We start from the raw sequence: 24,295 nt of genomic DNA, 5'->3' as shown, positions 1-24,295 counted from the left end.
ATTAGCCTTTTATTTGCTTTCACGACTAGTGCTGCAAATTGAACAGCTGTTTTCACTGAGCTGTTTTAATTAAGCTGTCCATAATGTTGCCTAGGTATTTTTCTGAACTGGTAACACTTCATTAAGTATGCAGTATCAGTGAATGCTTCAGATCATTCCTGAGTGTCCTCACACTTAGGTAAATTGAAATCCCATCTGCTTTGAGGTTGTCAAATCACCTCGCATTGGTGATTTGAATTTGGTTCTCAGAAATCTTTCTAATCTTTAGTACCCTAGGAAATCTTGAGTTTGCTACAGATTTTGCCATCTGTTCACTCACTTGTCAAGATAATGAAGCTTTAAATGATACTTGTCCTAGTAAAAATCTTTTAGGCAACCTATTATTAGCCTCTCTTCATTCTGAAACTGACAAGTTAAATTTGGGTTTCTTTGGATCTTCTATAAAGTATATGTTCTATGACCAAAATTTCCTTCCCACACTGATTTCTCATGTTATTTCCTCTCTATTTTGAAGATCTCTGGAATATTAGTTTGGAAAGCTGAGATAAGTTTTATCTCTTCCTGTTTTCCATGCAAAAGCTGTTTCTCTTTTCTTTTGCAAAGCCATACTTAATCCTACATGTGTATTCTCATCTGGGCATATTATAGCTTGCTTTGTGTTTTTTCAGAAACATGTATGATAATTAATATGGGAAGCTGTAATTATTTTCGCTGCCCGCAACGACTTCTTTTCATCTTCAAATATGGGTATCATTCTAGCAGCCTTGGACAGCTGAACCTGATGAGTGTATTCCAACACTTCCACTTTTAGCTCCATTTCTGACAGTGCTTCATCTCTTATTTGCAAAGAGGACTCCAGAACGCACTCACATCTAGGCATTCCGTCTGGAAATACTGTGCTCAGACACAAAAAATTCATGATTTTAAAAACTATGTCCCTAAGCCTTACACCCTATGTCACTGTCCAATTTTCAGAAGTGGTTACCACTCATCAGCCACTTCTGAAATCCTTTCTGAAAATCAGGTGATTTATTTAAAGGCATAAACAGCAATCTGGAAGTTCAGCTTTCAGTCCGCAGTTTTTAGACCTTGCTTCTTACTACCCAGAAAGTTGGCTAATCCTCAGCCAGTCAAGGACACATAACCCATGGCTGAGGTCATGATAGATCATGACAGGTCCATCAACCAGCAGAAGGAAAAACAAGACATTGTTTTGATTGCAAGGGTAGAAAGGAAGTATTATGTATGGATTTAGAGAGCTTGCAGAGCCGTTTGCCCATTTCACTGAGAACCAGAGAGGACTAAGAAGCTCTGGAGAACATAGAGGTATGGGGTGGAGGCACAGGAGAGGCAGAACTAAGAGAAGGAAGAAAAGAAGGAAGGAAGGAAGGAAGGAAGGAAGGAGGGAAGGAAGGAAGGAAGGAAGGAAGGAAGGAAGGAAGGAAGGAAGGAAGGAAGGAAGGAAGGAAGGAAGGAAGGAAGGAAGGAAGGCAGGCCACCATAAGGCTTCATAAGCAGGAGAGTAACCAGACTGTAAAGTCACGGTGCCTTTAAGAGGAAACAATAGTGAATGGAAATGGTAAGGAGGAAAACTAAAACTGGATTTTGCAAAGAAGGAAATGGAGAGAAATGAACAGAGATAGGGGAGTCCAGAAGATGATCAGAGACAAAACCAGTAGGTAGGATATGTGTAGAGAAGCGTGCAGAGCAATGAACAAAGTGCTCTGGATACACTGCAGGCTGTTTGTACTGCTAGTCCAGGTTAACCAAATTAACTGAGTTAAACATAACTTTAAAATGCTTGGGTTTACACTTCATTCATTTTAACTTAATCTGTGAATCAGAAATACTAACAAAATTCCAAAAGCGAGAGGTGTAAGAGTCCCAATCCTTGAATTTTGGGCACCCATTTTTAAAAGAGAACTGAGGGAGGTGGGAAGCTGGGATGGAGGGGGATGTCCCTCGGAGGGTGACTCATTCCACCCCAAAGAAGCTGCCTGCAAGAGGGGCTACAGCAGACCTGTGGAGGAGGACTTGATCCAGCTGAAGAAGATGTTACACTCTGAAAATGCCTCTCTCCCCACATTGACAGAAGAGGTGCTTAGAAAGCCATCCTGGACTGTAGGTAAAGCTGGAGGTATCAAATCCATCTCATGTTTCCTGTTCCTGTGGAATTTTAATAGGATTTCAGTATTTAACCATTGTAGGCTCATTTGAAAATCTCAGGTTGAGTATGTTTCAGTTACACTCTAGTCTTTTTAAAAGTCTCCGATAGATTTAGAAGCACAGTCCTCATGATTCTCAATAGAATTTGTGTTCTGAAATCCTATGGCTTACTTCTCCTTTTGTTCTTTTTTAACATGGGCTACGTTTTGATGTGGAGACACTGGAATTGTTTTGCTGTTGAATAACAACTTTTCTCTTGCAGCACCAGCTGTAAAACACGAACACCTTGTTGGATCACACTCCAGAAATCTGAAATGGGAATCCTGCCAAAGCTCAGGGCTTCCTTTTTGTTTTGACTGTCGCACTGCTCTTGCTTCTGTTAGTATCACATTCCTACCACTTGTGCTTTTCAGACACCTACGGCCAAACTCATTCCCAGGCTAACTCCACTGAACTCAACGGAGCTGCAACAGAAGTGAATTTGTCTCAGTACGCCTGTAAATTAACCAGTCATTTAAGCTGGAGAGTGACATTGATAAGCAATAACAGCACAGGAGTGGTGAGAGGAAGATATCTCCTAGTTAGTTTTGGACAGTTGACACTAACTCTGTTGTCAGATAAGTCTTACTGACTGTGGGAAAAGCTGAGTGGGAAAAGTCACACTCGCCGCCTGCTAACCGTAGGAGGAAAACAGATCTGGAATGCAGAGGAAATCTTGACATTATCTGTTCCCCCAACCCCTACCAGCCAGGCAATCAAAATAACTAGCTGAGTATCAGCTGCCTCTGTTCCTGGCCCAAACAAACGTGCTTTCTTGACAAAGTTTCTGCTCACAAGAGAGGAGGCAAAGAGAAGGAAAAGGTCTAAAGTGGGTGTGTGGGAGTGTTTCCTGCCAAAAAACAGGAGCTGCTTTTCTGTAACATCTAAAAGGATAATGATGAAATAAGCCCAGTGCTGTGAAAAGAGGTGGCCCTGTGGTTGCCAAAGGACAGCGATGCATACTCGACAACCCCACAACCCTACGCAACAGAACTCCTGGACTTCATTGCTCCACTTGGCCTCTGTTGACATTGTCAAGGACAGTGTGCCACAGACTTTGGTAAAAGAGGGATCAAATCCAAGGGAACAAAACCACTGGAAAGGACTTCTCTGTGCCCATCCAAATTGCATTGTGTAAAAATAAAGTGTAGCCATTGCACATGAACACCTGAAGATTAAAGGTATTTCCTCCCCAGCACTCATACAGCACAGGGTCTATCAAGACCTAAGGAAGCACAATATACTACGCTTACATCAATGTTCCATATACACATCACAGCAATTTAGAGGCACTCTCACATATTTCTGTATACATTCAGTATATATACATATATATGTACAGCTTAAAAAATTCCAAGGATATGGGGCCATAGAAGAAGAGCACAACAAGCGAAGCAACAAATGAAGAAGTGTAATTTAAATTACATTACTGAGTATTTTGAGTTCTCCAATACATCATCCAGCCATTGAGCGTACTGCATCAGTTCTGTCTGTCTTTAGGAGAAAATTTATAGCAGGAGAAGTTTAGTTTAAGTTTGGAAACTCATCTTACATTTTTGTTACCAAATGAGAGTCGAGAGCTGTAAATTGAAGATTTTGACAAGGTGGTGGTGAGTAGACAAGAAAAGAAAGAATGTGAAAAGCAGGGCTAACTTTATGTGCTATATATTTATTAAACAAACAGATGCCAACATCAGCATCTGCTAGGGATGCCCGCTCTGCCTACTAAAAGATGCTGGAAATCAGAACTAGCGGCTTCTCTCTATGGAAGCCTGGCATGGATAGTAAGGCAACTACCACTAGGAAAGGCTGTAAGGAAGACCAGTCAGTTGCGGGATGTTGTAATTATTCGTTTCCATATTCCCTCTCCGCTGCGTTGCGAAGCAGGCACAGCAGAAACAGTTCTCCGAGTCTCTCCCCACTGTTTTTGCAGCCCAGATCCTTCTGCCTTTGGCAGGGGTGGACCACCAACACCCCGGGCTTCAGCCACTCGTTCTCCGGTTTTTCTATACTACGAAACCTTGACTTGCCGCTGGCTGAGACAACGCGAACAGCTGAGCGTGCTGGCAGGCGTGAGCAGCTACAGAGGCTCTCCGTGCAGCCGCCGTGCGAACGTATGGTCCTCCCAGCGCTGAGCTCGGCACTGAGCAAAGGGCACAGCGAAGAGCACCTGGCAGGATGGGGACCGTCACCTGGACACCAGTCGGCGCACGGACCAACATGTATGAAAATAAGCTCCCGGCAAATTATTTGAATGCTGAATTAGAAACAAATGTAAATGTTTTAAGTCACCTTCTTGTATGAAAAACATCGATGATGCCGTAAGGCTGTAAGGTTTGTGAGGGAAGGACTCCCATTCTGCCTGTACGGTGCTCAGAAGGACACTACTCTGGGCCAGAGGCCCGTTGTCACTGCCTCGGTACAAACAGTTTAAAAATAATAAGTGACTTAATTAGCAGTCCAAGTAAGTTGTAGTTTTAAGACTTTGCTAAAAGAACTATATACACTTTATGAAATATAATGTTCCCGAGCTTCCCATTTCCTCAGCTACTTAGAGGAGTTTGATTCTGAAATGCTGTGAAAAGTGGAGGGTATGTTTTTTTCTTTACAGATATAAATAATTTTCTATACAGCTAAAAATGCATCACGAAGAGACTAATCCTAACCTCACTGAGTTGAGGTGACTGCAGCCATGACAGAACTAGGTTCTACAAAGGAAGAATCCTTAATATTCTACAGGACAAATCTGCCAAATTCTATGCTAGAATCAGTTTACTTCTCAGAATTAAGGCAATTTAAAAAGAAATTGAAAATTATGGACTTGAAAACCATTCAACCAATCTAATAACTTCAGTCATCTTGGAGATGGGCATTTTCCTGACTTTTAAAAGCAAGTTTTTCTCACTAGCCAGTGTCATCTTAGTGTTAATTACATATCACATGTAATCATATATTGCAGTAAGGATTGAATTTAAAGTAAGGAGAAATCCCTACACCCTATGTAAGCTAAGAATTCCAGAAAATGGAAGTTATTAGTAAGCAGTACCCAATGATAACTGTAACTGTTTAAGTAATTAAAAAAAAAAAAAAATATTATCAGCTGTAGTTTGTGGAATAAATGAATTCTTCATCAGCTTTGCTAAAAAAGAAATTCAGCATTTCCATTTTTACTTCCACATAGAAGTAATCCAAACCAAATTTCAAACATTGCACACTTCGCAGGCTGTCCTTCCTACTTGTAAATTTGCAGCTAATACTAAAAACCTGCACGGCAATCATCAGGCAGACCTATGCCTTGCACAAAGTGTGCTGGGCAACTTCTTAACTGTTCAATCTTACCGCTTAATTTTAAACCATCATTGAATTGATGCTTAAGTGAACCCTGATGTAAAACCATTAGTTTCCACAATAATTACACCAGGGAAAAATTTGTCCTTTTGCTTTAAAACAAATTGTCTTGACATACATACTAACCTTATATAACAGAGTCTTTGGGAACCAAGAAATATCCCAGGGTAGGTATGAACCTAATCTAAACAAATTTCAAATACAAGCCTAAAGCCGTTACTTTCTCAGACCCCACGTCAAAAGCCAACACTTCGCCAAGGCTGGAATAGCAGTTTCAGATCCACTCAATAATACCCACGTCTAAAGGAACCTTTTGGCCACCTGTTTTCTTGAACTTGCCTTTCTTATTGCTTTGCCCTCAGAAAGACGCAGAGCCAAAATCACAACTGACAAATGCCATTATATGCAAATTCTAACACGGGACAGCTCCGGCCTCCTCCTACCGCTGCATTTCAGCTGTGGCTTGATGGCACAGTAGAAATGACTGATTTGTTTTTGCCTTGTGCTGAGTCCTCAGTAAATACCAGTATCTCGAGGTGCATTTCTGTCATAGCAGCTTGCTGGCCTGGATGGAATCTAATACAGAGAACAGGAAGGGCAGAGACTGGATGGTTTTCAGGTGAAAAGCTTGCTAAAGCAACTCTCCCGTTTCTTAGGAAGGTGCCCCTGTAGTTGACATTAACACTACACAGCTCTTTGTCCTCCTCTAGTGGTCCCATTATATTTAGGGAGAGGCTTACGCAGCGATTATTTCCTGCAAGTTAAAGTGGTTATTACTCAACTGCAAGGCGTTGAGGCTCACGCCTAAAGATCCTGCGTTCCACCCACGGCAGGTTGTTCAATAGCATGAAACAGTGGCACGGTCTGACTACGGTCCCACGACAGGTCCTGTGTTGCAAAAATTCAGAAGCTGTCTGCTTTGTTCGATAGCTTTATTGCCCCAAATAACTTACATTAAGCTTATGTTCCATTCAGAAGCATTCCTCTGTGTTTGCCTGCCTGACTTGCAAACAAAGAAACAGCAAAGAATCTATCTTGTGTCCTGAGCCTTTCAGAGAGGAGCTGTGTGTCACTGCCATACAGCCCCAAAACTCAGAAGTTAATCCTTAGGAATTGATCCTAAATAGTTAAATAGCAAAAACTGAACCTAGAGAATTGTTACAGGAGGGAAATGTTTTCTAACGGGGAATACTGAAATTGCTGGAACTGCTACCCATTTGAAATGCTTTCTGTGAAAACGAAAGGCTCCTACTATATAGCTCACTATCTAGTGTGTGTGTCTCTCTCTCTCACAGCTGTAATGCTTAGTTAGCACCATAAAACACTCAAGATTTATTTTGCTGTTTGCATACTTTAAAATACCTAACCTTCAAACTTTTGAAGTTATACCTTGCCCAGGAAATAAAATACAAGGACATAGCTTGCATTGTGGCTATCAGAGAGGTCTGAGGGAAAGGTCTAACTGAAACAAAAAATAGGTATACTAGATTTTTTTATTATTCAGTGAAAATTTTCCAGGCATTTGTTACTTTTGGAACAAATGTTAAATTCTAAAATGTGCCCTCTGCCATGACTCTTGGAAAAGCCCAGTTTAAAGAAAGTTGGTTGCTCGGATGCAATGGAGCTGAATACGGCTGTTTGTCCACAACCTTTGTCAGACATTTCTTCAGTCACAGAAGAAAATGACTCGAGAATCCTATGGCTCCGTGTCTGACCTTAGCTGCTGGAAAGCAAGACCCCCTAATTCCAACAGAGGCAAAACTTTAGAGCAATTTATCAATTAGCATTAGATTGCCATTTACAGCAAGGTTCCTGTCCCATCTCAAAAGTACTCACAAACCCAAGCTCATCTATCAGCTGTTCAGTGTTCAGCTCTCCTTAGGAGTCCAACTTGTAAACAAAAACGAGTTAGGAAAAATGTTTATAATACTTTCATTCTGAAACCACCTACATTTTGTACAATTCTTGACTAGATATTATTTTTAACATTTACCAGCTATAGTCTTTTCAGTGTTTATCTTTCTTATTAAAGATGTTGACTGAAAATCAAAGTTACAGAAAGAACTATGGAGCAGGGAAATGGAGGAAGATATTTAGAATGACACTGAGTATTAGTATGTGTATAAAATGTCTTTATACATTACTGTTCCATTGTTTCAGAATTTTCTTCTACAAAACTCAGAGTATTCCTTAACAGATCAAGCTTTTGTCTATAATTCACATACTAAACCAGTAAACATGTATGTTTTTAATCTACACCTGGGTTGTTTTTTTTAGAAACAGCAATATCCTGAGATATATATAGTAAGGGTTCTCATTTTCCTCTTGCTTTTGAGAGCTGAGGATCGCAGTTTGCCCTCAGCTGCTCCAATACATCAGTAGGAGCTGAGATTTGCAAAGATTTGCCTTTTCATAAGAATAAAGGAGGGGTTTGTTCTATCGGTTTTGATTATGAGAGGAACATCCGAAAGGAACATATAGGCAGGAAGAGACAATCTCACTGCCTAATTTGGGGAGCCAAACTGGCACTGCACAGAAGTTGGAACAGGAGCCGAATGAAAGGACCCTCTGATGCACTGACTGCAGGACAAGCACCACGTCTACCTACTTCTAATTTGAGCAATACAGACCTTAACTAGTTAACAGGCCAAGGCCACCAAACAGCTGGGTTTACTCACTAGTTTACTTTCACTGTACCACTGCTGAGGAAAACAGCCTGTTCATTTTTCAGTCCAAAGTAAGCATCTCCCCTTCGTGTGGGAAACATGTCAGTGACCCCACTCTGCCTTCCAGTGAATGCATGGGATCATCGGATGAGGATGTTTTATTTCCCCCAGTTATTTCAGGTCAGGTTCTCATCTTGGGTAAACTCTTGTAGCTGGAGTAATGACAGCATGAGACGTGAGTCCTACCCAGGTCTTGGGAGGGGCGGCAGAATGTCCGACCCAGCTGCTGCTCTCCCCTGCAGCCGATGCGACACGGCCACAGCCTCAGCTCCACCTCCAGCGCATTCGCCAGGCATCCATGGAAAGCGAAAGGCTGAGAAAGATCATCTCCACCTCGCCACGAGCAAGAGGAAAATCCCAGAACAGGTTATGGTTCTGTAAGCCACCCCCATTTCCCTGTTCACGGCACAATTAACCTGTAACTCCTGCCCGGGGACTGCAGCAAAGGAGAAATATAAACATGAGCATAAAACGTTGTATGACCAAGGAAACACAAAAAGATGTAATCAGTGGGAACTACTGCATATGGGTTTGATCTCGCGATGAATCAAGCACCTGTAGTTTCTAGCAAGAGCCAGATGGAGTTGCAGTTCCCTCTCAGCTCCCAGAATCAGGCCCTTTGTTGGCAGTTGTTCATATACAGCTGCTATATAGCACAGTTCTGGTTGCTTATGCTATGGAGACCCCTCCTTGAAGTCAATTAGCATTATGCCTGGACAAATATTGCAGGATCAGGCTATTTGTTAAAGCCCTGGGACCACAACTGCCTCTATGTGAATTTTGTAACGTATCAGGCAAGGATACACAATTATCCATGGAGTACTTCTGAAATGGCCAAGGTCACACGAGGATTTTATCATACTACTGCACTGCACCATCTTTCTTGCCAGCCCATTGCTGTTCTGCTACAGACTACATTACCATGCATCAGCAAATACACGAGCACGCTGCTATATTTAGTGTTTCATACACACCACTAAAATAGAGGATGTGTCATCTTTTAATCTGACTTCAGATTTTTGTCAGCAAAGTAAAAGCTCATTTTCCATACCAGTGATGAAGTGTGCTCTGTGTTAGTCATCTTGAGCTATGTGGTGATAACTTGAAAATACATTAGGCAGCTAGAACGCTCAAGCTGGATAGAATGATTTTTACTAAAAGATATACCAGGAGATAGTAAGAATGCATAGCGTCAGTCAGCCAGGTTTTAACAGTGACTTCTGCAGACTATCTAAAAAGCCAGCAGCAATCTGATGGCAAGAGGAGCAGCTAACCAAGGTGTTCTCGGTGGCACCACAGCAGATAATTTGGACCTCCTGGGTTACAAGTCCAGAACAGAGATAGGTGGTGCAGACTGGGTTTGGTGTTATGTACCTAGCAATATGAGAAGAGAAGCATTGACGATGATGATGATGACTTGAACAGAGTGGTCTATTGCACAGCGATGGGCCTGGGGCGGTCCTATTAATGACATTGTTCATTAATGACAGCAGGAATGTGGTTTAATGGTTGGAACCACAGTTACCACCAAGATAGCCACGTTCATTCTCAAAGAAAGCAGGGTTCAGTGGATGAAGCTGCGTTTTCACAGATCTGGGTAAAACCACAGAATAGGATGTTTTTTACATATTCATAAAACTTGCTTATTCGTGCCATCATGTACAAGGAGTACAACTGTGAACTGTCTCCCTGTCTACTGCTTCTACAGAAAGCCAAAAGACAACTTGCTAACCTACAGACCAAGGGTAAGCCTGTCTACATGAAAACCACCTCTTCCACTCCAAAGTGCTTATCCTCTCTGGCAACCGTCCATTGCACTTTGTTAACGACATCTTAAAGGGTGTGGGTGACACCATGTTTGCAGCCTAGGTCTAATTCCTAATAACACTGCATTTACTTAGTAGTGTGCAATTATATAAGTATACGAATTTCCAGGTCTTCATGGAACCCCATTTCCAGCCCAACCCAGGGCTGTCCATCCGAGCCCCACAACACTGCAGCAGGGCTGTTCTCCAGTTCTGCCACAGCCCTGCCTGGCCATGGGACTTGACCTGCAGATGGACATCTCATCCCATCCCATCCCATCCCATCCCATCCCTGTCCAGCCATCCTGGAGCTGTGTCTGACTGTTGCCGTGTCTGTCCCTGGTTCCCAGGGAGCCACCCGCTCATGCTGCACCCTGTCGCTATTCAAGAAAACAGAAACCACAATAAATTCATACCTCTCGAGTCACATCTTACCATTATTTAATATTTTTTCCTAATGCACAGGTTTTTTAATGGTCAGAACATCATTATTTCCAGTGCATGCACACTTAAAAATACCAGTGTTATTATGTCTGGAAATAATGGTACTAGGCCTGGCTAGCATGCAGCAACACTGCCAGCAATACTGGTACTTCAAAGAAGGTTCCCTGGGGTGGCTGAGTGGTCTGTGCAGCTGCAGCTTTTCCCAGGACACATTTCAGGTATCCTGCTTAACATATTGTGAGGCACCCACTGTAAATCCAGGGAATGGAAGCCCCAAAACATTGCATTTATTTGTTAAAAAAAACCCAAACCCACAAAAAATTATCAAATAAAATGCACGCAAGAGAGAGAACAACAGTCCAAAGGGCAGGGTTTCTTTCCCTCTCACACACAAATATGGTTTACTCTTTGGGGCCTTGAGAGCTCTAGCTTGAGAGAGCTTTTCCCAAGAAAGAGGTCAGAAGAAGAAATGACAAAAGGGAATGAGAAAGAATAAGAAGAGATAATGTAAGAAGAAAGCGGTGCAGAACATGAACTTGAGCAGAAGAGTGCTGCTTTCTGCCTGTGGTCAATATGGGCAGGACAGGTGTTCTTCTCATGCAAGAAATTGCAAAACAGAAAAAAATTCCTTATCCAGAAAGCAGAGAAAATATCAGAAATGCTTAGGAACTTCAAACCTGGAAGGAACCTTGTCCCTCATTCCAAGACATAGATTTGGCCATTTTTAAAATTTAAATCAGGTTTTCTCCTTTTTTTATTTTTTTAATGCTTTACTCGAAAGCCAAAAGTTTCAAAGCCAAATAGAAATCAAAACTTCTCACTTTGAAAACTGCTAGATCATGGCATGTCAAGACATGCACACCTATTTTACAGAAATAATTTGAAATAGAAATTAATGAATGCTAACCTTTTCCTGTAAAATGTTTCAGTTTGAAGAAATGGGCATTTTCTGCCAGAAAAAATTTAATGATAAATTTATTACCAGCTCTATTGTATGCTAGATTTTCATGATTAAAGTTCCACCTCAGTGACCAAACTGTGTCAGAAAATGACCTGTCATTCTTCTTTCAGGTCTGCAGTTATCAAACTTTCAACCATCATGTTCCACGGTAAAGGTGGGTGCTAAACTTTATCTCTTTTGGTGACAAAATTAATGTTATCATAAAAGTAAAACAATTGAAAAAGTAATCATAGTAAAAAATGGGAGCACTCCTAAAATAATAAGTTTTATTTAAAATTCATGTGCCATTGATGTTTTCCTTTTCTTTATAAAGCAAGCCTTCAGTGTCACAGAGAGGTTTTGATCCAAGGCATGAAAACAACACAAACAATTCCTAAATCAATCTCAGAACTGATGGGATTTGGTTAGCTTTGGAAAAGCACAGGCATGTGTTTCATTGGCAAATACCATCATGGAATAAATACACATACAACTCATAAAGCAGAAAAAGTTAACGTGCACAGACCTTGAATGAAAATACTTATATTTATACTATGCTCGACAGCCCTCGTGTTTTGCTGACCTGATGTTAAGTACACGAGGGCAAAAATGCCGACGGAGAGCTGGGTTTTCTAGGCCGGGGTTGCTGGCATTTTGCTAAGTCAGCATGTTTGCCAGCAGAGCCATTGAATCAGTGACATTGGCTGCAAAAGGCTTCGTTCATCTGTTTCTAACAGAGTTAAGGTGGCCCTTGGAAAGAACTGAGGATGCAATTTAGAGCAGAGACAGATGCTACTCTGAGCACGAAGAAATCACTGAGTTAGCAAACTGGCTTAAACTAGTCCTTCAGGCCAAAAAAAAGATGCTAAGTCATCTAGGGACAGAGGGATAATTGCAACAACAATGTCCAATTTCTTTCGTTTTAATTGACACACACGGCATACATATTGACTAACGGCACATAAAAAGCAGTTGGAAATGGGTGACTCCAGAGGTCAGTTGTTTTATGACTGAGATATTTCTAGCTGGCGAAGGCTTTTGTGGGAATGAGGATTCACTTGGACTTTGGGGACATTTCTTTTTGCAAAACTGTGGGGCTGTTATTAAATTCCAGCAACCCACATTCTGGGAAGCAATTTCTTTTCTCTGTATTTCTTAATTGTGCTTCATTACAATTTAATAAGGACATTTACCCTCAATTAAGCAAATCATCCAAGCAGTTGCTTGCTCCCCATTGCAATGAATTGGTTTTGTCAAATGCGGGTTTAATTGCGTGTTAAGTATCTTGCTGAATCAGGATCTCTGTGTGTATATCTGTCTATCCAAACCCTTCCTTAGCTCCTGGCACGCTCACGTATGTGGGGTTCAGGGTATCCGTGTCTTTAACTCCACTTAATGCTCCGATCTTGGTGCCTCGCAGAACGTCAGCTGTAACTAAATAATTTCCCCGTAATCGTCAAACTCATCAATGCTGCTGACCACCGCGTCAGCTGGCGAGTGAGCTCATGCTAAGGAGTGATTCTGTCACCATGACGCTGCCACTGGGAACAAGGCCTGGGGGTGGTATTACATTTTTTGGAAAACGTGCCTCTGTAACGAGCCTTTTCACCAGACTTGGCTGCTGTGCGAGCACTGAGCCAGAAAATGCACTCAGGTACACTTCACCTCGACTCACCCTACTCCTGCCAGCACCATGGCGAGCCCGTCAGTCCCACTCTGACACCAATAACAAATACTTGGGTTTATCCCCATTATTTCAGAACTTCACCTTGCAAGGCATAAGTTGAAAGTTGCTGAATTATCAGCTTTCCTAAGAACTGCAAGTCCTACACCACGACATCATGAACAACAGCATGGAGGCGACTGTAGCAATTGCACTAAATAACATATAATAGCAGAGATTCCCATGGGTCCTCCATCAACGCATGCTGTTTACACAAGCCACCAAGAAACTTTCAAGAAGTAATGCAGTGTCTTACCTGCTTCTTCCTTACATAGCTTCTGAAACAGCACCTGTAAGAAATAAATTAATTTTTCTTTAATAATTATACATTTTTTTTCCTTCAAATAAGTTCCACATTTCAGGATGACAATGTCTGTCAATATTAATCATCAGCACCTTACACAAGACATAAAATCCAGAGCTCACCAATAAAAATCATGGGGAATATCTAGATTTGCTTGCTAAAGACAACCTGGTGCCCGTTCCCAAACCAGGTTCACCTGCCTTGCAGGGAGTGAGCTCAGGAGCAGGCTCTGGCACAAGCAGGGTACGTCCTGCAAGGATACATGAGGTCCAGCACATCGAGACGTGCCTGAAAGCGTCTCGCAAGGCTGGTGGGGATTGGGGAGCACGCAGGCTGCCGGCGAGATGTGCGGGCAGCTGTACTGACGGGTGGGAAACAGAGGACGCTGCGGCTATAGCAGCTCGGAGCAGCGGAGCGATGGTTCTTGTTCATCTGCGACCAGGAGAGGGTCCCTCTGTCTGAGGGACGTGGCCAAACTGACTTGCTGTGTTGTTTTCTTCATATTTTTCATCTCCCTGCTTCGGGTCTGCCATGCTAACTGGAAGCGGCACCATTAACACCATACTCGGACGCACCTCTCGGTCCATTACTTTTTTCTTTAATAGCTTTCAGTGCCCAAACGAGGAGGCTGTTGCCAGTGATTAAATGCATATCACCCATTCTCCTTTCCTACGATAGATCCATCAACTCTCTCAGCAATCCAGCCTGTAAATGAAACTAGCATAATGTGTGAAACTGCACCTAATGGTTTTTAGTTTAATTAAACAGAAGGCTGAACTGATTCTTCCAGATGCCAGTGAACTCACAGGCGTGAAGTGGCCAGTCTGCAGCCAGCTGAAAAAGCAGCCACTCCTGGTACCTCGCGGTGACACACTCCCTGTTCTTGTTATCTGCTTGTCCCCACATGGACAACCATCTGCACCTTCCCCTCAGATGCACCGAGTGCTCCGTTATCTCTTCGGTTAATACTGCCCCTGCAGCCTTGATAGGAATCTGTCTATAAAAACACGGGGTTTATTTACCTTTTAATTAGTGAAGAATTTTACTGAGATATTGGAAAATTCTCCCTCTAAGCAGTAGAGAATTGGTTAAGCATTTCTCTTAATAATAGGAAAAGCACAGCCAGACTACAGTTACTTTCCCTCCCTTTTTTTTTTTGTAGAAAAGCTTCTCGGTTTGAAGGTCTGCCTGAGCAGCAGCTGAAGTTAGCCTGGCTTTGCCAGCAGGGACCAAGTGAGGTGGTCACTTCTAGATGGGAAAATAACAAGTGGCTGCGTCCAAACCAGGTTTTGTTAATGGCAGTTTGTAGCTTGGCTTTACTTCCAAGTGGAGGCCAGCTCTGGCTCCTGCACACTGCTGCGTGCTTGCCTGGACTGAAGTGCTTTGTACAGATTTCATGCGGGCTCCCTTTCCATTTTTAGCTCAGTGATGGTGAAACGCCCAGAGAGACTGGAGCTGAGCCCCTTCCCCAGTGAGGGCCCACCAGTGCCAGGCTCTGCGGGCCCTGCACGGACCCTCGTGCCAGACCTCGTCTGCTCTCGCTCTTGGAGAGGCTGGAGGATTCGCCTCCCCCAGGTCTTCTACAGCCTGGAAAGGAGAACGTGCTTCTCATTCCCGTCGGGCTGAAGAGGAAATTCAACTTATTTCCCAAGTCTTTATACCTTGGCCCATTCTGCAAGGACTAAGGAGCAGAACTACAGTACTACAAGACAAAATTTCTCTAGTGGCATCACTTAAAAAGAGTCGGTGCTGAGCCCTCAGGAGAGGGCTCTAGCAGAAGCATCCCACTTCCATAAAGGAGGGGGAAATTCAGACACGGGCTGCGTCAATCGGCAAGGGACAGGCAGGTCCTGTGTCAGTGTGCCAGGTTTTGGGGATGCCTTTCTGAGCGAGGCATATCATTCTGTCCCTCTGCTGTGCGGCGAGCCACGTTGGTTTTCAATCACCCTGCTAGGGACAGGCACCTGATTTTTAGCATCATGACTCTAGCATAAGCACGGTGGACGCGGGTGCCTAAATTGCCATACTGAATCTTGGGATAAGCATTTCTTGAAGAATACATAAATGATATGTGAATCAAAATAAATATGTCAGTCCTGCTCGGATAGCTGTTTCTGTGTTCTAGTGCAGCCAGAAGGGCACCAGCTATTAAAATCAAACGCAGGCTATGTTAACTTCCAAAATCTTTTAGGATGCCATACAAAAAGGATGCAAATTGTTGCTGGAACAATCCCAAGTGGCAACAGAAAGCTGCCAACTAAAAGCGATTTACGGAAATAATGATGATAACGCAGTATATAGCTGATTGTATAACAAAATACGTTTATTGGAGGACTAGCATCCCATCTGAGCAGCATGGGGCACCATCTAATCAAATATATAGAAACCATGGACCAAGAGAGTACAACTCTAGCCAAAAGGCTGTTGCAGCACCTGCTGCTATGAATAATAAAGAAATCATTTGCTTACAACTCCAGCTGTAGCAATTTTGCAAGTGAAAGTGTCAAACAGAAGCCAAAGACAAACACACTCTGCTGATATAACCATCTCTCATTTGCTGAAGCATGTGAGCCGGCATGCAGAAACCAGGAATTTATTAGATTCTGGGTCCACTTCTCCCCTCTCGGCAGCCCAGTGTCTCAGTGGGGCGATCCCACATTCGGCTCTGCGAGCAAAGGTTCCCAAAAAGCGTGCCTGAGCGGAGCCACCCTTTGCTTTACGATCAGACTGGAACGAGCCAGCCTCCTGCATCGGGCAAAGCCGACCCTCAGCAGCGGCGCAGCTCGTTCGAGGGACAGCTCGCAATCAGGAGAAGCTCGGAGGGCTCGTCTACACCGCTAAAGGAAAGACGGCCACGGATGAGGCCGTGCCCGGGTTTGTCCGCTTGGCTCGGCAGCTCTGGCTTTGTTATGGAGTGCCCTGAGGAGCTCCGCTCGGAGCAAGTCGGCTGTGGGAAAGCAAGCCCTCAGCAGCAGGGACCAGGGACCGGTCCCTGCCCGATAAACACAGCCTCCGAGTCCGCAGTATTAAATATATGGGTCCTGTACGGATGAACAAGACGCCCGGAGAATTTGTTAGAAATCACTACCCGAATCCGAAGCCCGTAGAGCAAGATGAAAATAGCGTCTCTGTGCAACAGACACCTGAAACCAGGGACAGCTTTAAGCATGCGAGCGGTCCCATTAAAGCCACCTTTTACTGACGGAGCCACACGTGTGAAAAAGTGTATTTGGGGCACAGAGCAAAGGAGGGAAGAAAGGCTGTGCGTCTGTCGGGGGAAGGAAAGTTAATACAGTGCATTTATACAGAACCTGAAAGATTTTCCTGAAAGGCATTCTGGGTGGAAACAAATGAACTCCTTGGATTAAGTGGAAGTGAAGGTAGAAGCACAGCACCGGCATTATAAACTAACAAGCAAAATAAACACACTCATCAAAAAATTGTTTCTCTGATGTATACCTAATCTTTCATGGTTATAAGCAATCAGGGCATGGAACTCATCAAACAACTGGATTAAATGATTTAATAATGTCCCAGTAAGCTTATTGTCACATAAAAGCTTTTTTCTGACACAGAAGATGAATACGAAATGGTTGACTTGAACAACTTCAAAACCATTTTAATTTGCAACAGCACAAGGATTCTGCAATGCCAGCCAATACCATAATACCATATACCATTTAAAAGAAAAAAAAAAAAGACTGTTTTGTACCCAAGTCTTTTGCTTCCCTCTTCCCCATCAACTCCTATTAGTTATTAGCTATTTTATGCTCTAATTTCAAATATGCCCAAATCTGCCACTGGTATTTCAGAGTACCTGTCATACTGTAATCATTCACTCCCAAGAAATCACACCCTCAAAAAAATAAAAAAAAAATAAAAAAGGTAATTAGTGTATCTGTCCAGCGTGGAAATAACTCTTCTGGATGTTTAATAAAAAGCCAGAGAATTTATTCAACATAGATACTGGATCAAAAATATCACTGCTATCAAATAAACACTGGCATTTTGACAGGACTACTTGACATCTGCTGTTAATAAAAAAAGCTTTGGATTCTGCAAGATTACATTCTGCAGTGGGCAACCAGCAGCACCACTCTGAAACACAACGCTTCCTTCAGAGGAAAAAAGGATAAATCTGTACGGCTTCTTGCTGGTTAACTGATACAGAAGGAAAGCACTCTGAGCTGGAAAAGGTCCTGCAAAGTGTAAAGACTGAAAATCCTGCTGGTTCTTCATTCTAGCAATTTAATAATCTGCTAAACTTTAATTAAAGTGACAAATAGACAGTTCTAACGGAGGAAACCAGCAATCCACATGCAAAACTCAATCATCTGATTAGCAGGTTTATTAGATCCTTTCAGAAAGATGTTGACAGAAGGAAAGAAAATCCTAGTTACTACTTCAAAATAAAATTCTACAGCGCAAAAGGGGAAGTAATATTATGACAGTCAGCAATGTCAGCCTTAACTTGAAGTTGCCCAGCCCCAGCAGTTGAGATCTTCAGTCTGGATTACGCTTGCAAGCTCCCTAGAGAGCGTTAGTCAGCTGAGAATAACGGCAATACTGAAGTTATCCCATAGAAAACACTGCTGAGACTGCTGTGTCAGAAATCCAATTTCTCCCGGAGACTTGGCACCAATCTTTGGTACAGGCTTGAAACCTCTGCCGGATTTAGGTTCTTACGTTGTATCTTCAAAGGCTGACAACAGGGCTCATAATTTTCCTTCAAAACACAACCACTGCAGAGGTGTTCTTAGAGACCATGTTCAATATACAGCCTGAGCGTTATTAGAGAAGTCACTTGGGGCATGAAGACAGATCTTCTTGGTTGGATGGGATTCAGCCTCGTACCTGCTGCATCACAAAGCGCTGGCCTCCTCGCCGGGTTAGAAAGCAGGGGGAAGGGGAAATTCTCAATTTCTTCCATTGAAGCTGAGCTATTGCACTGCAAACTATTATGACAGACGGGCTTAAAGAAAGAAAGAAAGGTAGGAAGCTCCTTGCTCTGCAGTTGAGCAAGTCCACTTGCTCAGTCAGAAGAAGCGTGACCAGCAGGTCGAGGGAGGGGATTCTGCCCCTCTGCTCCTCTCTCCCAAGAACAAACCTGCAGTTCTGTGTCCAGCTCTGGGGTCTTCAGCAGAAGAAGGACACAGACCTGTTGGAGCGAGTCCAGAGGTGGGCCACAGAGATGATGAGAGGGCTGGAGCACCTCCCCTGTGAGGACAGGCTGAGAGAGTTGGGGTTGTTCAGCCTGGAGAAGAGAAGGCTCCAGGGAGACCTTAGAGCAGCCTGCCAGTACCTAACGGGAGCCTACAAGAAAGCCAGGGAAGGACTTTTTACAAGGGCAGGTAGTGATGGGACAAGGAGTAATGGCTTTAAACTGGAAGATATAAGGAAGAAGTTCTTCACTGTGAGGGTGGTGAGGCACTGGAACTGGTTGCCCAGAGAGGTTGTGGCTGCCCCATCCCTGGCAGTGTTCAAGGCCAGGTTGGATGGGGCTTGGAGCAACCTGGTCTAGTGGAAGGTGTCCCTGCCCACGGCAGGGGGGTTGGAACTAGGTGATCTTTAAGGTCCCTTCCAACCCAAACCATTCTATGATTCTATTCTATTCCACGAAGTGGAGCAACTTGGGTCCAGGTTCCCTTTTCTGGACTATTTAATATTTGGAATAAGAAAACATTATTAAGAAATCAATGTTTTTATCCTGTTTTCATCACGGTATTTTAAAACCGTGTAAGATATTAAGAATATGCACAGTACTGATCAAGGCAATCTTGTTCCTCACGTGAACATTAGCTTCAGCAGGGGTATTTGTTACTGGACTGGACAGAGTGCTCTTGCTGGCCCCAGAGCCCAGGGTGTTTTTACAATCCCTTGATCATCCACGCTGTGTGACTGCTGGGTCACCCTTAGCTCTGTTTTGAACAGCTCCGGTTAACTATCTACAAATTAAACCTTTGCATAGTTCAAGTGATTGGGGACCACTCCTGAATGGCAGAATGGAGGCAGACTCCGCTCTAGATCTGCTTCTTTCCACCCTGCCGAGTCCTCCAGCACCATCTCTGCATCCTTTGTACCCTTGAACACCTCCCAGTGCCATACCCCCGGGTGCACAGCATGTGGCCGTTCCCTAAAACCCTCACCTCGTGGCTTACAGCACAGCTTTCCCTTCGCTGTGGGTACAAAAGATCCCGCAAAAATAATACTTGAGACACAGGAGACCATGAAAAGCAGAGCGGAGAGCCAGGGCCAAGTGCGACAGCGGACAGATGTGCTCAGTCTGCTCCGCGGGGTCCCTCGGCGCTCTCTCTTGTACACACCCATCCTAAACAATTTAACATTAAAAATATTTTCCCTAGGTTAGCTTATAGCACAGCTGTCATAGTGACAGATGGCTACTTCAGGTATCCTCCACTATAACAATGTTCCCTATTTCTGAAGCTGTAAAAATATGTAAAAAATAATTAATATGGTTCCAGTTACTGCAAAAAAAGGCATGTAGTCCAAATATGTATCAGCTTACTTCAAATTAATGGGTACATGTACCCCAGCAAAGGAGACATTTGGCCCATTTTATAGATGAACATTTATAAAACTTGATGCAAGTTGAAAGGATTTCTAAGGCTTCTTCCCTTTTCTAGTGTAGCTGATTGAGAGGTTTGCTGCCACCTAACCTGCACTCCAGTGTGTTACCAAAAAGAAACCGAATTGGTCATAAATGAGTCCAGTTCTGTAGAAGTACTGCAGACACAGAGTTCCCACAGACATTTTAAACCTCTGACACTTCATCTTGTCTTCCTGAGGGCTATGTAAAGTTTCAAGGGGTTGTCAAAAAAGGAATGTAAATAAAATAAACTGGGGTTCTCTGTAGCTGAGGTGGAGAAAGTCTGATTTAGGGATTCTAATTTATTTCTTTGTTTTAAACTGGCAAAATCATACAAATTGCCTTTTTCCTGCTTTTCTGAGGATCTAGCATATAGAACTTTTTAATACTGAGCTAGGAAAGCTGAACTCTAATATTTTATCATGATATTTCTAAAATGAGATGAAGGGATTCAAGCAGCCAGAAGAATTCAGAGGACACAGAAATGTCTTTTGAAAACCCTAGACTTAATATGCTGAGTTGTATTCTAAAAAGATGAAATACTGTAAATATTGCCTGCAGATATAAAAACATATTTAATCATTGTGTGCAGCTTTAAAGAACATTTAATGAACATCTGAAAATTATTTCCCCTAGTTTAGTGTTTTAGTTGGCAAAATAAGACTTGCTTTTAAAATACATTTTACTTTATTCTAAATACTTCTTTCAAACTTTACACCAAGATCAGTGCTGGTTTGAAAAGCACTGACCTAGAAAGAAAGACTTATTCAATTGTTTTATTCTCTTTGCTACAAATCTATCTATTTTGCCCATGTACTATTGACAAAAGTCCAGAAAGTAATGTGACATTTCATGTGGCAGTAGTTTTGAAAACTTTGATCAAATAGAAAACTAGCTGGAAACTATTTTTCAGTGAAAACTTCTGAATAACTTGTTAAAGAAAAAGGTTTACAGCAAGTGGAGCAGGGCAATAATAAAGTCTGTAACAATGAAAACCATTTCAACAATGTTCAAAGTGAAATTAGAAGAAAACGAGCTGAAAGACTAATGGTAAAGATACCTGCATTTTAGCAACTGTAACGTATCATACTTAACTAAAAAAACTTACTATATTAACAGGCTGGGGACATTTTTACTTCCAGCAGCTGCTAATAGGATTTCAAAATGTCAAGCGATTACGGCACTGGTGGTTATACCCAAGTTTCTATTGAGGAGGATTTGGGTCCAACATGCGAGGAGCAGCCACCTGCAGTGAGCGTTAGGGCATGCCTCTACGGTATTGCGCAGTCAGAAGCAACGCAGGTGCCGGCAATCTTAGCGTTTAGCCAAGGAAACAGTTTTGAGGAAGGCGTATCCAAGTTTGGTCTACATGGTGTCCTAAGCATTTGGTTCATCCTGCCCCGTTCCCAAAACCCACCTCTGCGATCACTTCCTTACAGGACACAGTTTTGCCACGTCTCGGCAAATTTGGTTCTGATAAAAACAAAAAACATCCTCTTTATAACGCTTTTTACCTTTGGCGAGTCCCAGGAGCTCTTAGTCATTTTGAACTCTCGACTCTGCAGCAGGACTAACGTCAACATGCTCAGAACTGTGCAAATATCAATTAATGCTCAGTCCTGCGTTAAGATAACCAGTTATGCTTCTGTACAAACAAAGACACGAATAAAACCCGGAGATAACACAGTTGTCACAATATACGCGTGGGGGTCAGGTGGAAATGTGATGGGGCGGATGTGGGAAGAAGAAAGACAAAAAGAAGAGCAATGACTGACAAATAGAGATGGACAAAAGCGAGAAGCGAGAGCAGTCCCTGGTTTTTACAATCCTGGAACAATACAGTGAGTCACACGTGCTATCATTTTTACCCTCTTGAGTAGGAAGAAGTGCTATATCTGTTTTAAAGATAAACTGAAGTGGGAAAGGTACAGGAGGTCACGCAACAACAAAGGCAGGGATGAAAGCTGGGGACTTTGCCGTCCCGCTATGGGAAATGAGTGACTTCTAAAGCAAACAGCAGCTAGCAGTAATCCGTGGCAGAACATGAAAACCAAGCTTTGTGAGCTCTGGCTAGAGCTGTGGTGTTATTTTAGCTTGGCCCAGAGTAGTACTTAGCTGGGAATGAACTTCAGACTGCCATTAGCAGCAGTTTGTTTGTTTTCACTATCGAGTGTCCACAGAAATGTTTCATGATGGCTAGGCTCTAAGTGGATATCAGGTATTCTTCATAGTCAATAAAACTAATCATTGTAATATAACCTCAACCAAAAATGCACTTTTTCCCAGGAAACTGATGTATTGGCAATCAGTTAAAATCTCGGTCAACATTTTATGCTTTTTGAGGAAAAACAAAATGAAGGAGGTTTGTTTAGTGGTCAGTTTTCAGTAAAAGATAAAGCAGGGATAAGTGAAGAATAAAGTATTTTATTCAAAAGAGTTACTTAAAAGTACAGGAATTGTGCACAGCTGAAGCATTCTTCCTGAGAACATACAGGGTTTGAAATCATTTAGACTAGGCATGCTTGATGTCAAGCATGTGCTTAAGCCCAATTATTTTTATACGCTAACTATGAGGCTGGGCTGCACTTAACTCAGTCTGGAGAGCCTAGAGCTGGAAGCCTCCACTACCACACACACATAATGCATGAACCACAATCATCCCCTCCCCAAATACGTATATACACATATATATACCCGTATATATGTATGTGCCTCTGATTCACCCACCCTTCTAATTTTTTTCCCTTCAAAAATTGCTGAGGTTCTGAGAGCGCAGAAATTTGTGTGCCCATATACTGAAGGTGCTGCTGGCTTAATCTGTGACCTCCAGCAAGTCAGTGCAGCGCTGACTGAACGAAGGGATGGATGTTCTTCAGCTAGTCATGGGCATCTCCTCTCCTACAGTGACAGTTGGATTACTGCTGTCCAGACCAAACCCTTAATCCGTTTGGTCTCTAACTTCTGCATCTGTATCACTACTAATAGACATGACCAAAGCCTAAGTGAAAGCCAGAAGTAAAAGATGTTAGGGTATCCACAACCATAACCATATTTTATCATTTCTTGCCATACAGATACCATAAAATGTCTGTACAGAAGCATTAACATCTTCACTTTTCTGCAGCATACCATGTTTAAAATTATGGACAAAAATCATAATGAGATACTTAGTTGCCTGCATGCATCCTTCTCTTGGAACAGAAGACAGCAGAGATTTGTTAGAGACTGGCTTCAATTCTCTCCCCCTCTCTCTCACTCATTCTCACACGCACACATTCCTGCATAGCCTAAAGCAGCTTCAAACTCATTTAAATATATGTACTACTGACTCAAGCTATTTTAAAGCAAAAAAAGACATACTTTACTTCTTGAAATAGAATTAAATAACTATACTCCCACAGAGGGGTTTTTAAATTGTCATGTATTATTTCTCAGCTGTCATGGACAGCCAAAACAAATATATTCACAGAACTATCTCCATACATTATGCTCCTATATGATGAACTGATTTTATGGTTCTCTGCAATGCAGACAAACATTTCATTTCTCTTCTTTGTTTTTTTTTTTTTTCCTTCTTTTTTTTTTGTAGCTAAGCACTATGATCTTCCTAAAAATATTCAAAGATCCTTTAGTGGAAAGCTCCACAATCTTCTCACAGTGTCACTGTTCTTGGTAGCTCAGTACGATCTCTGAACTGAATTTAAGGTTATATAAATCCAAAAAAAGTTGTATTAGACAAATTTCAGACAATTAAAATACGAATAAATATTTCATAGCATTTTCTAACATTTGTGACAATATTAATTGTATATTTTTATACAGCTCACATGCATATCATGAACTACAACTAAACGCTGACAGAATTAATGAGGATTTTTTTATCACCTTGCAAATCTTGTTTTCCTTAATCACTGTGAGACAAATATCATCCTTCTCTGTTTTCCGTTTCATAATTCAAGTTAATGGCGACTGCTTGAAATTTGTTTTTACAGTTAGATTTAAGGCACTATTCATCTTTTGAGAAGCACTGATTTGTCAAAAACGCCATTGCTTCAGCTGGTCTTAAATCAAGGTAGGTCTGATTTATACGAACTGAAAGTCAGATCCAACAAGAATAAACTTTTTAAGGTGAAAATTATTGCTGTCAACTCTGAAAATGGAAAAACCCAACAGTAAGGGACGCATCTACTGAT

At 42.3% G+C, this 24,295-nt stretch overlaps 1 protein-coding gene across 2 annotated transcripts in view; it reads right to left on the bottom strand.

Moving 5' to 3' along the window:
• Positions 1–24,295, bottom strand: part of STARD13 (StAR related lipid transfer domain containing 13) — a 252,009-nt gene that overhangs the window by 157,943 nt on the left and 69,771 nt on the right. For both annotated transcript variants that reach the window (XM_049822915.1, XM_049822916.1), the window contains exon 4: positions 13,448–13,481. In XM_049822915.1, the coding sequence (XP_049678872.1) occupies positions 13,448–13,481 (34 nt within the window). The remainder of the gene's footprint in view (positions 1–13,447; positions 13,482–24,295) is intronic.

Source organism: Accipiter gentilis, chromosome 19, assembly GCF_929443795.1.
Source record: "Accipiter gentilis chromosome 19, bAccGen1.1, whole genome shotgun sequence".
In the NCBI taxonomy this organism is placed as follows: domain Eukaryota; kingdom Metazoa; phylum Chordata; class Aves; order Accipitriformes; family Accipitridae; genus Astur; species Astur gentilis.
This window is presented reverse-complemented; position numbering and strand designations above follow the sequence as displayed.